The sequence below is a fragment of the Vitis vinifera genome, chromosome 7, assembly GCF_030704535.1.
Source record: "Vitis vinifera cultivar Pinot Noir 40024 chromosome 7, ASM3070453v1".
In the NCBI taxonomy this organism is placed as follows: domain Eukaryota; kingdom Viridiplantae; phylum Streptophyta; class Magnoliopsida; order Vitales; family Vitaceae; genus Vitis; species Vitis vinifera.
Genome location: NC_081811.1, coordinates 20,505,847 through 20,521,275, shown reverse-complemented (window position 1 = coordinate 20,521,275; position 15,429 = coordinate 20,505,847). Strand labels below are relative to the sequence as shown.

Sequence of the window (15,429 nt, the reverse complement as noted above, 5' to 3'; positions counted from 1 at the left end):
TGCTCAAAATGATATAATCAAACATAAATAGCATAAAGAGCAATTTAGCAATAAGGAATATATTATTATTAAACATGATGCATACAAATATGAAAAATTAGACACATTGCATCACTATGGATAGGATTGCTAAAATCAAACATTAATATTTCTTCCTAAGTTAGAAACCTACCATTACTTTTCCTCCTTTTTGTCATCAACAAAAAGTCTCAATAAAGTATATAAGGGGAATCACATATGTGGACCTGCATTTTTTGTGTGTGTCCCCACTCGATCAGCGAGACTCACTTTTATTTCATGAAAAATTATAGTTTTGGAAAAATTAGAGTCGCCACTTATTTTATTTTATTTTTAAAAGAGAAAATAAAACAAGAAAAAAACCCTAAAAAAGAGACTCCATTATTTTTTTGGAAAAACGTGTCTTTGAAAACCCGAGTCTAGGTTCGGGGATCAGGTTACTTATTAGGAAGGTACCTCTAAGAGGTAACACCCCTCTAAGCCCTACAAATGTCTCTATTGACTAAGTTGAGGGAAATGTGGCAATCAATTGATTAATTGAGGGTACCTAGGTAGGCTAAGGTGATTTCAAAACTAGCATGCCAGACAAGAAAATGATGATAAACTTCAAACCACATAGGATCACATGTAGACATTAAAACATGCAGTAAAAGGGCAATTAATGAAATGCTTACCTTGATTAATCCCATGGAAAGCCATTTTTGTGCTCCACTGGTGTCCAAGAATATGCGCAGTTTGTGATGGTGTGAAAATCTTGATTCAATGAGCTCTTCCATTTCTACACCCAAATTTAGTCTCTGTGTGTGTTCTGAAGAGTTCGCAATGCATTCCATTTTCAGCCCTCAAGAGAAAACAGAACATAACAAAACCTTTCTTTTTCCCTTATGTATATATATATAAATAAATGTATTCATATATACCACATTACACACACAATTTGGATCACTTGACTTAATGGGCTAGTCAAGTGAATTAGGGTGAGCCCATAAAAAATCAAGCAACAATGTGTCCAACCCCATTATGGGCCATAATGCAAAAATAAAATAACATTGATTATGTAAGTCCACACATAAAAATTCCAACAATTCTCCCACTTGGACTACATAATCAAACATCACAACATATATGTAATCATAAATCAATGTCCTATAGAATCTCATCAAAACAAATAATCAAAAGCAATCATACATGTTTCATTGCTTGATTCACAAGGAATTATACAATAGTAGCAATCCTTCCAACAATAGCATAATATTACAATACCAAAAATGGCTCTCACTAACTTAATGCAACCTAGGCTCCCAACAACCCCATTTGAGATACATGTTCCTGAAACACAACTATGGGTAAGCCTTTTGTTAGTGGATGCGCCAACATACCTTTTGTGGACATGTGCTCAATATCAATAAAAGACTCTGCCACTTTCTCTTTAACAAAATAGAACTTTACATCAATATGTTTGGAGCGAGAAGTACTCCTAGTGTTCTTAGAGAAAACAACAGTTGCGGAATTATCACAAAATAATTTCAGCGGTCTAGAAATGGAGTCAACAACTCCCAAAGTTGAAATAAAATTCTGCATCCATATAGCATGACAACAAGCCTCATAACATGCCACATACTCTGCCTCCATAGTTGAGGATGCTGTAAGTGTCTAATTGACACTTTTCCAAGATACAACTCCTCTTGCCATCACAAAAATTGAGTCCGTAGTGGATTTTTATCATTTATGTAACCAGCAAAATCAACATCACAAAATCCAACTACATCAAGTATGTTGGTGCGCCGATATGTCAACATTAAGTCCTTAGTTCCTTGCAATTACCTAAAGACCTTCTTAGCAGCTTTCCAATGTTGACTCTTAGGACTGCTTAAGTACCTTCCCAACATGCCCACAACAAAAGCAATATCAAGGCGTGTACATACTTGAGCATACATAAGGCCGCCAACTAAAGATGAATAAGGAATGGTTCTCATTTCCTCTCTCTCATCATCATTTTGAGGACACTGAGCCTTTAAAAACTTATCACCCTTCACAATTGGCGCTCTAGCAGAACTATAGTTGTGCATATTGAACCTCTTCAATATTTTCTCAATATAGGTTCTTTGAGACAATTTAAGCACCCCATTAGCTCCATCACGAAGAATCTTTATGCCCAAAACATAAGAAGCCTCACCAAGATCCTTCATGTCAAAATGGGTTGACAATATGTGCTTTGTCTCAATCAACAAGTTAGAATCATTTGATGTGAGTAGTATATCATCAACATATAAAACAAGAAATATGTAACTACTCCCATTGACCCTTAAATAAATGCATCTGTCAACTGTATTCTCTTTAAAACCATTTTGGGTGATAATTCTATCAAACTTCAGATACCACTGCCTCGAAGCCTGTTTAAGACCATCAATTGACTTATTGAGCTTGCAAACTAAATCTTCATTTCCAACTTCTACAAAACCAGTAGGTTGCTCCATATACACATCCTCATCCAGATCACCATTCAAGAAAGCTATTTTGACATCCATTTGATGTAGCTCCAAATCAAAATGAACTACTATGTCCATAATCACTCTAAAAGAGTCCTTGGTCGACACAGGTGAGAAGGTTTCTTTAAAATCAATTCCTTCCCTTTGACTATAACCTTTAACCATAAGTCTAGCTTTATATCTCTCTATTTGCATGCTAGAATCACGTTTGGTCTTAAAGACCCATTTGCACCCAACTGGTTTAGAACCATGTGGCAATTCGGCCAAATCCTAAACACCATTCCTATACATAGAGTTCATTTCATCATTCATGGCTTCTTTCCAAGAAGTGAATTGAGGACAATGAATTGCTTCTTGATAAGTGACTGGATCATAAGCATCATAACCATCATACTCATGCTCTTGCAAATAAATCATGTAATAATCTGAAATAGCCGGCCTACGAACCCTCTGTGATCTTCTCAAAGGAATCCCATCAACAACAGTACCATCAACAAGAATGCCAGGTTCCACTTGATCACCATGCTCTCCTTGACAAGTGGCTGGTTGTTTGACAATAGGAACATCCATATCTGGAACATGAGATGTAGGAAAAGGAATTATAACATGCTCTTCTCCAAAAGGTATCTCACGAGGCATAGAATTTGGATCAACATTAACTTCATCTTCAAAGTATACAACCATGTTTGACTCAATGATCCTGGTGGTATGAGATGGATAATAAAATCTTGAACCCCTTGATCCAATGCAATAACCAATGAAGAAACCACTAATGGTTTTAGGATCAAGTTTCTTTGACTATGGGTTATATGGCCTAACCTCAACCTTACATCCCTAAACATGAAAATAGTGAAGACTCGGTTTCTTCCCTGACCATAGCTCATAAGGTGTCTTAGGCACAAACTTACTGGGGCACTTGATTCAAAATATATGTCGTAGTCCTTAAGACTTCACCCCATAGAAATTCTGGTAAGGAGGAATTAGACAACATGCACCTTACCATATCCAACAATGTGCGATTCCTTTTTTCTGTAACCCCATTCTATTGAGGACTGCCTAGCATTGTATATTTGGCATCAATGCCGCATTCCAACAAAAACTTAGCGAATGGTCTAGGATTCCATCCAATCTCATCATATCTCCCATAATACTCACCACCTCTATCAGACTTCACAACTTTAATGAGTTTTCCCAACAGCAACTCCACCTTAGCCTTAAAGGCCTTAAACACATTTAGGGAGTCAAATTTCTCATGGATTAGTTCAACATAACCATATCTAGAGAAATCATCAATAAAGTAATGAAATATTTATAACCCCCTAAAGCAGTTGGTGTCAAAGGACCATATATATATATATGTGTGGATCAAGTCTAAAGTACTTCGACAACTATCAATCTTCTCCTTTCTGGTCTTAGCTATCATTTTCCCTTTTAAACAAACAGCACACGTCTCAAAGTCTGAGAAATCAAGATTAGAAAGCACACCATCTCTAACAATCTCTCTAATCTTTGCCTAGAAATATGACCTAAACGTTTGTGCCACAACATGGAAGAACTCAAATTCATTCTAGCACGCTAGCAACTAACAACAGAATTAACAGAAGATGAATCACACAAAGGACCATGATACAAAACAACATTGCCAATTAGAACTGAATTGCTAAATATGTCCACTTTTCCTTTTCCAAAGTGGAAAGTGTAACCTTGTCTATCCAAAATAGATACATAAATCAAATTCCTCTTAAGTAAGGGTATGTAAGCAACATTGTGTAGCAATAAAAAATTTTATGTGGTCAATCTTAGTTTTATCATGCAAAAAAATTCTACTTTCACTTTGCTTCCATCACCCATATACACACATTCTTCATTCTCTGATGGCCTCCTTTTGTTTGTCATCTCTTGCAAAGAATTAGTAACATGAATAGTGGCACCAGTATCTAACCACCAAGAATCGGCATGAACATCAACAATAATAGTCTCAATCATGTTTGCATTCAAATTAACCACAACCACAATTTTACCTTTCTTCTTCTTCTCTAGCCAATTTTTAAACTTGAAGCAATCTTGCACTTTCCCTTGAATCTCTCATTCTTTGTAGCATTAGAAGAAGCAGATGCATTAGAGGTTCCTTGACTCGAATTCCATTTTCTCTTGAATTGCTTAGAGCCTCCAGAATTCTTGTGTGGAGGTTTTTTCTCCATATTGCTCACTTCATCAGTTACAAAAGCAAGGGAATAAGTCTCATTTTTCTTTAGTGAGGCTTCATGTTGCACCACAATGAACATCAACTCCTCCAAAGTCCATTCTTCCTTCAAGGCATTATAAGTCAACTTCACCGCATCAAAGGAAGTAGGAAGAGACTCAAGTATCAACCATTTCAAGAATTTCTCACTCAACTCCACTTTCATCTCATTTGCCTTGTTGAAGTAGTGTTTTAGCTTGATGATGTGATCTCTAACCCCACATACTCCATCATACATAGTGGTTGTGAGAAACTTCAAATAAGTTGTCATTTCTGCCTTATCAATCTTAGTATAATTGGCCTTCACATATTCCAAAAAGTCTTTGGCCATTTCCGTCTTTGGCACACATTCTTTAATAGATTTATCCATAGTATACTTCATCACCATCAAACAACTCCTATTGGAGTGCTCCCATTTCTCATAAAAGGATCTTTCATCAGCAGAGCTCACATCAGTGGGCTTACTTAGCTCATCAACTCTCAAAGCCAAGTCCAAATTGTGCAGAGTTATATGCACATTGAAAGACTCATACCATTCCTCAAAATTATTTCCAGTAAGAGGCTTGATGACAGATAATTGTAGAGTAATTCTAAGATTGCTAGTAGCTGAAAAAAAAACAAAATTAAACAATATGCATGTTACTACAATGTCATGCTATTTGCTAGTTTCTAGAATTTCTTAATTTAGCAATAGCTTGGAATTTTAAAATTCTACAATAGTAAGGACAACTAATTAAACATCACAACCAAGATGCACTAATTTTATTACTGAAAGGGCAAAAGAAAATTAGTATGGTTCATAATATATAATTAATTTCCTTCACCAATCTAAGCATCCTACCAAGTATTATAATCATCGATAGGACAATTACAATACCCGTATGGACCTTAATAATCACAATAATAAAACAACCAAAAGTGGGAGATAAAATATCTCAACAAAGACAATTTGACACATATAGGATCACGATAGGCAACCACATATAACTTCACTATTGTCATGATAAACTCAAATATTCAATTTGCACAGCTCGACACACTTGGAGATGTGATAGGCAATCACACAAGTGTTCTTTAATGTCATAATAAATTGAAATATTTAATAAAAAATGGCCTAGGACAACATTATTGGTATAAGATAAAAATTATACCATAAAGAACAAGGAAAATAATAATTGTCCCAATAAAACCAAATTTAACAAATGGATAACAATTCCAACATATGCATAATCATTCCAAGAATACCAAGACAACCAAAAAATAAAAATAAAATTATGACGTCATCATCTTCTCCACTAGGCTGAACACGATCTGGTCCTTTTGGAGAAGAAAAAAAAAATTTGGCCAAATTTTTTTGTGCAATTTTCGATGAAAACAATTAGGTTTCCATCCTCAAACATCAATCCTTCAATCTAAACCCAAAAATTACACAAAAAACGCATAAAAGGAAGAACCATAACAAACCTTAATTTCGAAATCCTATCAAATGAGCTCCAAAAACAAAAACAAAAAAAAAAAGATGGGTTTTGCTCCAAACAATGTTTTCTACAAGTCTCCAACATCAACTGGGCTTGAAAACCAAGAATCAACACCAAATGAAAAAAATCGCCAAAAAAAAAACAAAAAATTGGCTTCCAAATAAAAAAATGGGAAACCCTAAATAACCCAAATATGCAGCTTAAATGTCATCCATGTATGGCTTTCATACCAATTGATGAAAAACTTTAAACCACATAAGATCACATGTAGACATTAAAGCATGCAGTAAAAGGACAATTGATGAAATGCTTACCTTGATTAATCCCATGGAAAGCCATTTCCGTGCTCCACTGGTGTCCAAGAATACGCTTAGTTCGTGATGGTGTGAAAATCCTAGTTCAATGAGCTCTTCCCTTTCTACACCCAAATTCAGTCTCTGTGTGTGTTCTGAAGAGTTTGCAATGCGTGCCATTTTCAACCCTCAAGAGAAAACAGAATAGAACAGAACCTTCCTTTTTCCCTTATGTATATATATATAAATAAATAAATATATTCATATATACCACATTACACACACACAATTTGGACCATTTGACTTAATGGGTTAGTCAAGTGAATTAGGGTGAGCCCATAAAAAATCAAGCAACAATGTGTCCAGTCCCATTATGGACCACAATGCAAAAATAAAATAACATTGATTTATGATATTATCACATTGATTATGTAAAAATTCCAACAGAAAAACTAATCATACTCATAGAGGAGAGTTAGGATGTGTTCCTGGGCTACTTCTTAAGCGCTATCACAAAACATCAATGGTTAGTTTGGAAATATAGCACACGTGTTTTATCTAAGAAAATCAAGCATACATCTAAGCGCCTAAGGATCACATCAAACATAAATAAGACTCACAACAACATGCATATTCATAAGATTTCAAAAAGTAAGTGATAGAGAGCGTACCTGGATAACATGCATGATTTATAAGATTCCTCCAAAAATGTTAGAGTGATTAGGACAAGTATGAATTATATAACATATTCATTATGTCTAATAAACTGTACCAAAGCCAAAATTGAGCCAAGGTAAGTCAAATGACTCCAAAAATATATAACCAATGCAAGTGATATACAAGATCATCAACATGCAATTAGAAAAAGAAGCATCAAAAAAACAATTTCTAAAAAAATAGCTTAGAGTGGAATTTAATTATGAAAAATTTAAGGAAACAAATTCTACACATATAGATCAACATAATAAAGGCCAAACTCTCATTCAAAGGACAGGTTGCAGCAAAGACACCTAAAGGCTCTACAAAGTCCAGATTAGATAAGAAATATTGAAATGCATAAACGAATTTTTTTAAAATAATAAATGATCACATAAAAGCATAAAAAAAATCACATATATATTTAAAAGTTTCTATATCACATAAAAAATTAATCCAGGGTTGGATACTACTCAAAAATATTTTTAAAATACTCAAGCTAATCAGATGTCCAAAATCTAGCATGCACAGTAGGTACGACTTTGAAAAATCATATCACCCTCAAAAAGGCATATTTTTTAATATTTTATGTGTCTAAGATCAATTTCAAGAAGCCTATAATTGAGGAAAAATATTAAATCAAATTTAAAAAGTCGTCTGATATTTTATTTTTGCAAAAAGATCTCGGGTCTCCAGAACTGGGTGAAAACGGAACCCCCCTAAAGACTCATTTATATCTTCTATTCCAGAATGGTTTTCTAACTCAAAAGAAACTTTAAATTCAATTTCAAGAAGTGAGGAAAGTCACACAAGTTTTGAAAATTTTTTAAAAACATTCCAAAGTTACTAAAACGAATTTTAAATCTAAAAGGTCAGTGACTGAGTGAAAACTGGTAGCAAGGAAGAGTTTCGAAAAATTTTCTTATGTAGGGGTTTCACCAATTCCCCAATTGGTATACACAAATCTAGCCTAGAACCATCCCATTTATTTGGGGCCACAAGCTTTGATTTGTGTTTTATTCAAAACCAAAATTTTCATTGAAAACCGAGAAAGATGCAGACCGATAAAAAAAAAAATGGTTGCATGTTATTTTAAGAAAATTAGATTTGGATTCTAAGTACTCTAAATGAATTTTTGAAATGGATTTTTTTTAAAGGGGTCTTTTGAGAAAAGTATTATGTTTTAAAAATGAAAGAAATTAATTTGAAAACAATAAAACATATAAATCAAAATATCAATCAAAACAAAAGAAAACAAAATCACCAATTTTTTTTTACTTTTTTTTCAACTAAGCAAACTAAAGTGGTAAGAGTAAGGCCAACCTTCATGGGTTTCCAATGGCCTTTGAAAAATAAATTTGACAAAGAACTATCAAAGCAATAAACTAAATGATTTAGATTAACTAAAATTAGAAGATATCAATCAAGAATTAAAAATGGTGAATCAAACACATAAGCTGAGAAGAATAATCAAGAACTAACATAAGATCAACCAAACACCTAAACACATTTAAACTAAAAAATAAGTTATAACTAGACTAAATTAGAATTAAAAACATCAACTTTATCTAATAAGATTAATTAAACTATTTGATTAAACTTGCAAACACATCTTAACTAAAATAAATAAATAAATAAGTAAATTAAAACTAAACTAAATCGGAACTAAAAACAAGATCCTTACCTAAAAGGTTTAATTAAACAATTGAATTAAGATCATAAATGCATCCAAACTATAGAATAAATTAAAACTAAACGAAATCAAAATTAAAAATATTAACTTTATCTAATATGATTAACGAAACTAATAAATTAAAATCATCAACTATTCCAAACTAAAGAATAAATTATAACTAAACTAAATCCAAATTAAAAACATGAAATTTATCCAGTATGATTAATTAAACTAAAGAATTAAACTAATAAAATTCTGACTCTTTCAAACTAAAACAAAGAATCAAAAACTAAACTAAAGAATTTTAACTTACCTTTTACAAGATTCTTCCATGTGGTGCGGCTATTTTCAATGGATGGTGCGAATGGGGCGTCTGCAAGGCTTAAGGATGAATAACGGCTATGTGCTCCTATATTGGCGACTGAATGGAGTCCCTTGCTGCTTCCGAAATCTGTACGTGCTCCCTTGAAAAGGATCTCGTTTGTGTGTGAATCTCACTCTCCCGTAGACTTATGAGCAGTTTCTTGGTACCCCTCTCTCTCCCTCCAAAACGTTCCCATTATCTTCCCATCAGAAGAAGAAATAATGGAATGAAGATTTGGTATGGAATCGGCACTTTCAATTTTCACAGTTACATGAATATCTGCTTCACAAAATTTGAGGTAATCTTTCAACTCATGGACCACTTCAGCATCTTTCACAAAGGAAACAACATAGAAATCAACTTGGTTGTCCACTCCGAACTTGATATCTTCCCAGTTTTTGTCTGTTATTGAAGGCAAAGTTGCTCTTTTTCCACGCACATTCAAACAACGCCTTGATTTCAGCTCACCACCATCAATTACTTAGCACTTAACCAAATCCTTAGTCTTTGATTTCACAGCTAATGACATCATTCCACCATTAACAAGTAGTATATCTCCAACCTCCACATCATTCACAAAGTCATCATAATTTACACTGACTGTTTTCTGAGCTGACTCCTCTTTTGATAGTGAAGTAGAATTCTTGTCCCTCCTTAAGCATGATTGGTTTAGGAAAATCTCCACTTCTGACCTCAAGACCCATGGTGTCCAACATTATGGCTATAACCTTGTCTTCAAATTGAGCATTGTATTTTTTGACCAGATCAATGGTTTTCTTGTGCGATGCATGGTCCCATGCGACATATTCAAACATGCAACATTCATTCCAGTTTCCATATCATTTCTCGTGAACTTATGGAGAGACCAATAGTACATACTATCTTCATTTTCCCGAGGATTTGACATTATCCGCTGATTTCCCAGGGTGAAATCATTATGTTGAAGTTCAAAAGGAGTCTTCACTGTATCAAAAGTTAAGGGACCATTCTGGGAAGTGAGATCAGGCATCTGATCATGCTCCGTGATCTTCTTGGATCGAAGGGCGGCCACTTACATCCGCTCCCATCTCCTGCCATCTGCACGGGTCTTCTTCCTTTTGCCCATATGCATTCACATTTCGAGCCGCAGTAGTAGCTGCTCGTTCAGCTTGAACACGGCTAAGACCTTTCGCAGTTGTCAAACCTGCAACCTTAATTCTTTCAGCGACGGCCTGAGCCTTCTCTTCTTTCTTACTAGACATGTTAGAAATACACAATATTCAACTAAGAACTTGCCAACTTCCACAACGCTTAAAACTTCTATTCAAAATCAATTTAAATCTAGTGCTTCAACATCCATAGATATAAGGGCATTTTTCATAACCAGATCTGATCTGAACCAGAATGGAATATTTCTTTCGAACACGAAGGAAAAGAAAGGGTTAAGGCCTGAGAGAGAAAAACGGTGAGAAGAGCCTGTAGACCAAGAAGTTGCAGGGAGCGAGAGATTGGAGGGCGTCGAACGAGACTTTGATTTCTGCCAGAGATTGATACCACTCTAGATGTTGCATAATGGAGAGTGTCGATGAGCCACATCAGCGCCACTGAGTCATCGGAGTGGTCGGGTCTAGTATAAGCGCCGGAGAGGGGACACAAGAGAGAGTTGCTGGACGTTCAGCTGAAGTTGTTGATGAGAATAGCCGTGCCGGTCATACCGGAGATCATTACAGTGAGTAGCCACGAACTCTCGAAAAGAACTCAGCAATTCTTCATCTCTCCTTCTTTCTGTCTCTCTCAGAACTGTAGAGATGAGAATAAGAGAAATTCGAACGAGGTGGTGAACGGGTGATTGTGATGAGCGAACTGATGAGTGTTGGAGCCTATGCAGTTCTCCAATGGAGGTATCAGGTGTTGGAATTTAACACGGAAATTAACATACAATAATCCAGATCATTATGATTCAAACTCGTCTCTGATAATAAAATAATAATAAAATAATAAAAAACCAGTAATTAACAAATAGATCACATACCATTTGAAGAAGACGCAGCCATGAGAGATTTCCCTTCAGCTTATAGATCTTAAATCCTTGATCTCTTCTTCTCCTTATCAAACCTTAATACACAGAGTTATTTTTCTGTAATTGATGGAAAAAAACACACACACACACCTGAAGGGGTTTCTGTATATCTATTTTATTGATAGGAGAAGAGGGCCAAGAATACACGTTCAAAAACCGTTCTGAACGTGTCAATTGAAATAACTGTTAATTATCTCAAATAATAATATTAAAATTATTATAATTTACCCACTCCATCAATGGTAAATATCTATAACAGTTTAAAGATAGTGGATATTATTTAATTGGCTAAATACTAGGTTAGTGGGCCACCCACTTAATTTTAATGTGGAAATAACATTCTCCCACTTGGCCCACTAAACCGATTATGAAAACTATAATATATTTAGTTTATATATAAAATATATACTGGAAAATAAATTTGATACGTGATCACGATTTCAATAAACTTAGCTAATACATCCAAAATCATTTGCCATAATACTGAATCAATTTAGATCATAAATGCGAGTCATGGCGGTCACATGACCATAATGTCATGTTTCCTTCCATGCACCACACATCAATAACCCTTACTAACCCAGTCCTTAATGCTAAATAGCCCCTGTAATTTGTCTTGTCAGGACAATTCTTGTTTATCAAACAATAAAATGTGCACCCATAATTGAAAACAAGAATAAGCAGAAACAATTTTAATGCGCAAATTGTCAATTACATAACCATCATACACATTATGGATTACTCAAAAGACCCATCCTTATAACATGTTCCAAATATGCCTTTGAAGGTAATCCTTTAGTTAATGGATCAGCAACCATAAGTGTGGTCCTAATATTTTCAATTGACACTTGTTGTTTCTGGACTCTTTCTTTAACAACTAAATACTTTAAATCCATGTGTTTCGATCCACTAGAAAATTTGCCATTCTTAGAGAAGAAAACAGTTGCGGTGTTATCACAATATATTCTCAAAGGTTTAGCAATAGAGTAGACAACACCAAGCCCTGAGATAAAATTCCGCAACCATAAAGCATGACTTGAAGCTTCAAAACAAGCAACAAACTCGGCCTCCATCGTGGATGAAGCAGTAATTGATTGTTTTTCACTCTTCCACGAGATTGCCCCATTTGCTAGCATAAAGACAAATCCTGAAGTTGACTTTAAGCTATCGAGACAACCACCATAATCAGAATCCGAGTAACCGACAACCTCTAATTGTTCTGATCTTTTATATGTGAGCATATAATCCTTTGTCCCTTGTAAGTACCTCATCACCTTCTTTGCAGCTTTCCAGTGTTCGAATCCTAGATCACTTTGGTATCTTCCTAACATGCCTACAGCAAAGCTGATATTCGGTCTTGTACATGTTTGAGCGTACATCAAACTCCCCACAGCTGATGCATAAGGTATTTTCTTCATTTGCTCTCTTTCAATGTTATTCCTTGGGCACTGCATTTTACTTAATTTGTCACCTTTCAATATAGGTGCAATACCCGATGAACATGACTGCATATTAAATCTCTCTAAAACCCGATCAATATATCCTTTCTGAGATAAACCTAGCACTCCTCGAGATCGATCCCTAAAGATCTCAATGCCAATAACATAGTTTGCCTCACCCATATCAACCATATGAAAGTTTTTAGAGAGATATTCCTTGGTTTCACGTAATAAACCAAGATCACTGCTGGCAAGCAAAATATCATCCACATATAGTATCAGAAATATAAACTTGCTCCCACTAACTTTCAGATATATACACTGATCAACAATGTTCTCTTTAAATCCGAAAGATGTAATGGTATTATTGAACTTAATATACCATTGTCTGGAAGCTTGTTTAAGACCGTAAATGGATTTCTTTAATTTGCAAACTAGGTGTTCATTTCCTTTCTTTGCGAACCCTTCAGGTTGTTCCATATAGATATCTTCATCCAAATTCCCATTTAAGAATGCAGTTTTCACATCCATTTGATGTAACTCTAAATCAAAATGAGCTACAAGTGCCATGATGATTCTAAGCGAATCTTTCTTGGAAACTGGAGAGAAGGTATCTTTGTAATCGATACCTTCCTTTTGAGTGAAACCTTTGGCCACAAGTCTGGCCTTAAATCATTCGATATTGCCTTTAGCGTCGCGCTTTGTCTTAAAGACCCATTTACAGCCGACAGGTTTACAATTATTAGGCAATTCGATGAGATCCCAGACACCATTATGGGCCATAGATTTCAACTCTTCATTCATAGCTTCCATCCATTTACTAGAATCATCACTTTTCATGGCTTGTGAAAACGAAACCGGATCCTTCCTTATCCCAATATCAAAATCAGATTCCTGTAGATACACCACATAATCATCTGTAATGGCAGGTCTCCTTTCTCTTTGAGATCTCCTCAAAGGTGCCGGTTATGGTGGCTCTACAGCATTTTCAATGGCAATATTTTCTAGTGGTAATGAACCATCTCTATTATTTTGCTCATTATCCTCAACTTGTTGAACAGGTTGAGGAACAATAATTTCTTGAGGTAAAAAAGGTGGTGGGATATCCACTCTTATCTCCTCAATATCTACCTTTCTTGGTTCATTACTCCCACTGATTTCGCCATTCTCTAGGAATCTGGCATTACCGGTTTCAACTATTCTCACACTATGGTTAGGACAATAAAATCTGTATCCTTTCGATTTATCCGGATAGCCAATGAAATATCCAGATACCATTCTTGAATCAAGCTTTTTCTCATGTGGGCTATAGATTCTTGCCTCCGTTGGACAACCCCATATATGTATATGTCTCAAGCTAGGTTTCCTACCAGTCCATAACTCGAAAGGAGTTTTTGGAACTGCCTTACTAGGAACTCTGTTCAAGATATACATTGCGGTTTTTAAGGCTTCACCCCACAATGAAATAGGTACAGAAGAGTAACTCATCATACTCCTAACCATTTCCATTAATGTGCGATTACGCCTTTCAGCAACACCATTCTGCTGTGGCGTACCAGGCATTGTGTACTGAGCACGAATGCCATGCTTTTCAAGGAATTTGGCAAAAGGACCAGGATTTTGTCCTGATTCATCATATCTGCCATAATATTCACCGCCTCGATCTGATCTCACAATTTTAATCTTTTTATCTAATTGTCTCTCGACCTCTGTTATGAACATCTCAAAGATGTCAATGGCCTGAGACTTTTCATGCATTAGATAAACATAACCATAACGAGATAGATCATTTATAAAGGTGATAAAATATTTCTCTCCTGTGAAACATGGAACAGAGAGTGGTCCACAAATATCTGTATGAATTATCTCAAGGAGCTCATTACTTCTTGTGGCACCTTTCTTTGTATGTTTAGTTTGCTTTCCCTGTATGCAATCCACGCATACATGAAAATCAGTGAAGTCAAGATTTTGTAAAATTCCTTCCTTCACTAATCTTTCAATTCTTTCCCTAGAGATGTGCCCTAGTCTTCTGTGCCACAAGATTGAAGAATTTTCATTAATTAAGCCATGTTTTGAACCAACATTTGAATGCAGGGTTATCAAAGCTTGTGCAAATTCATGATTCAAGGAAATTTTATATAAACCATCACATAAAATACCAGAACCAACTGTAACAGAATTCAACATCAAACTTAATTGTCCAAAACTGAATAAAACAGAATATCCAGTAGCATCTAATTTAGACAAGGAAACTAAATTCCTAGAGATAGAAGGTACATAAAAAGTGTTTAAAAGATCCATCCGATGACCAGTCTCTAATAGTAAGCGATAGGTACCAACAGCTACCACTTCAACCTTGAGACGGTTTCCCATATAGAGGAACTTTTCACTTTCCTTTGGTTTCTTGGTTGTAAGGAATCCCTGCATTAAATTAGTCACATGAGTTGTGGCTCCAGAATCAATCCACCAAGTATTTGAAGGAACTTCAGCAAGATTAGATTCATAACATACAAAAGAAAGATTTATACCTTTCTTTTCGAACCAAGCCTTGCGCTTGATACAGTCCTTCTTCACATGCCCTTTCTTGCCACAAAAGTAGCAACTTACAGTGAATTTTCCATCATGACTCTGGCTACCTTCCCCAGGTCCGCTTTTCTTAGGTGGAAAGTTCTTTCC

The 15,429-nt window shown here is 35.2% G+C and overlaps 1 protein-coding gene across 1 annotated transcript; it reads right to left on the bottom strand.

Annotated features, from left to right (window-relative positions):
* Positions 1 to 4,543: 4,543 nt before the first annotated feature.
* Positions 4,544 to 6,566, bottom strand: LOC104877843 (uncharacterized). The gene is made up of 2 exons (XM_010647027.1): positions 6,542 to 6,566; positions 4,544 to 5,355 (listed from the first exon to the last, which is right to left on the bottom strand). The coding sequence occupies exons 1-2, from the start codon at positions 6,564 to 6,566 to the stop codon at positions 4,544 to 4,546; spliced, it is 837 nt and encodes a 278-aa protein (XP_010645329.1).
* Between the last annotated feature and the right edge of the window lie 8,863 nt (positions 6,567 to 15,429).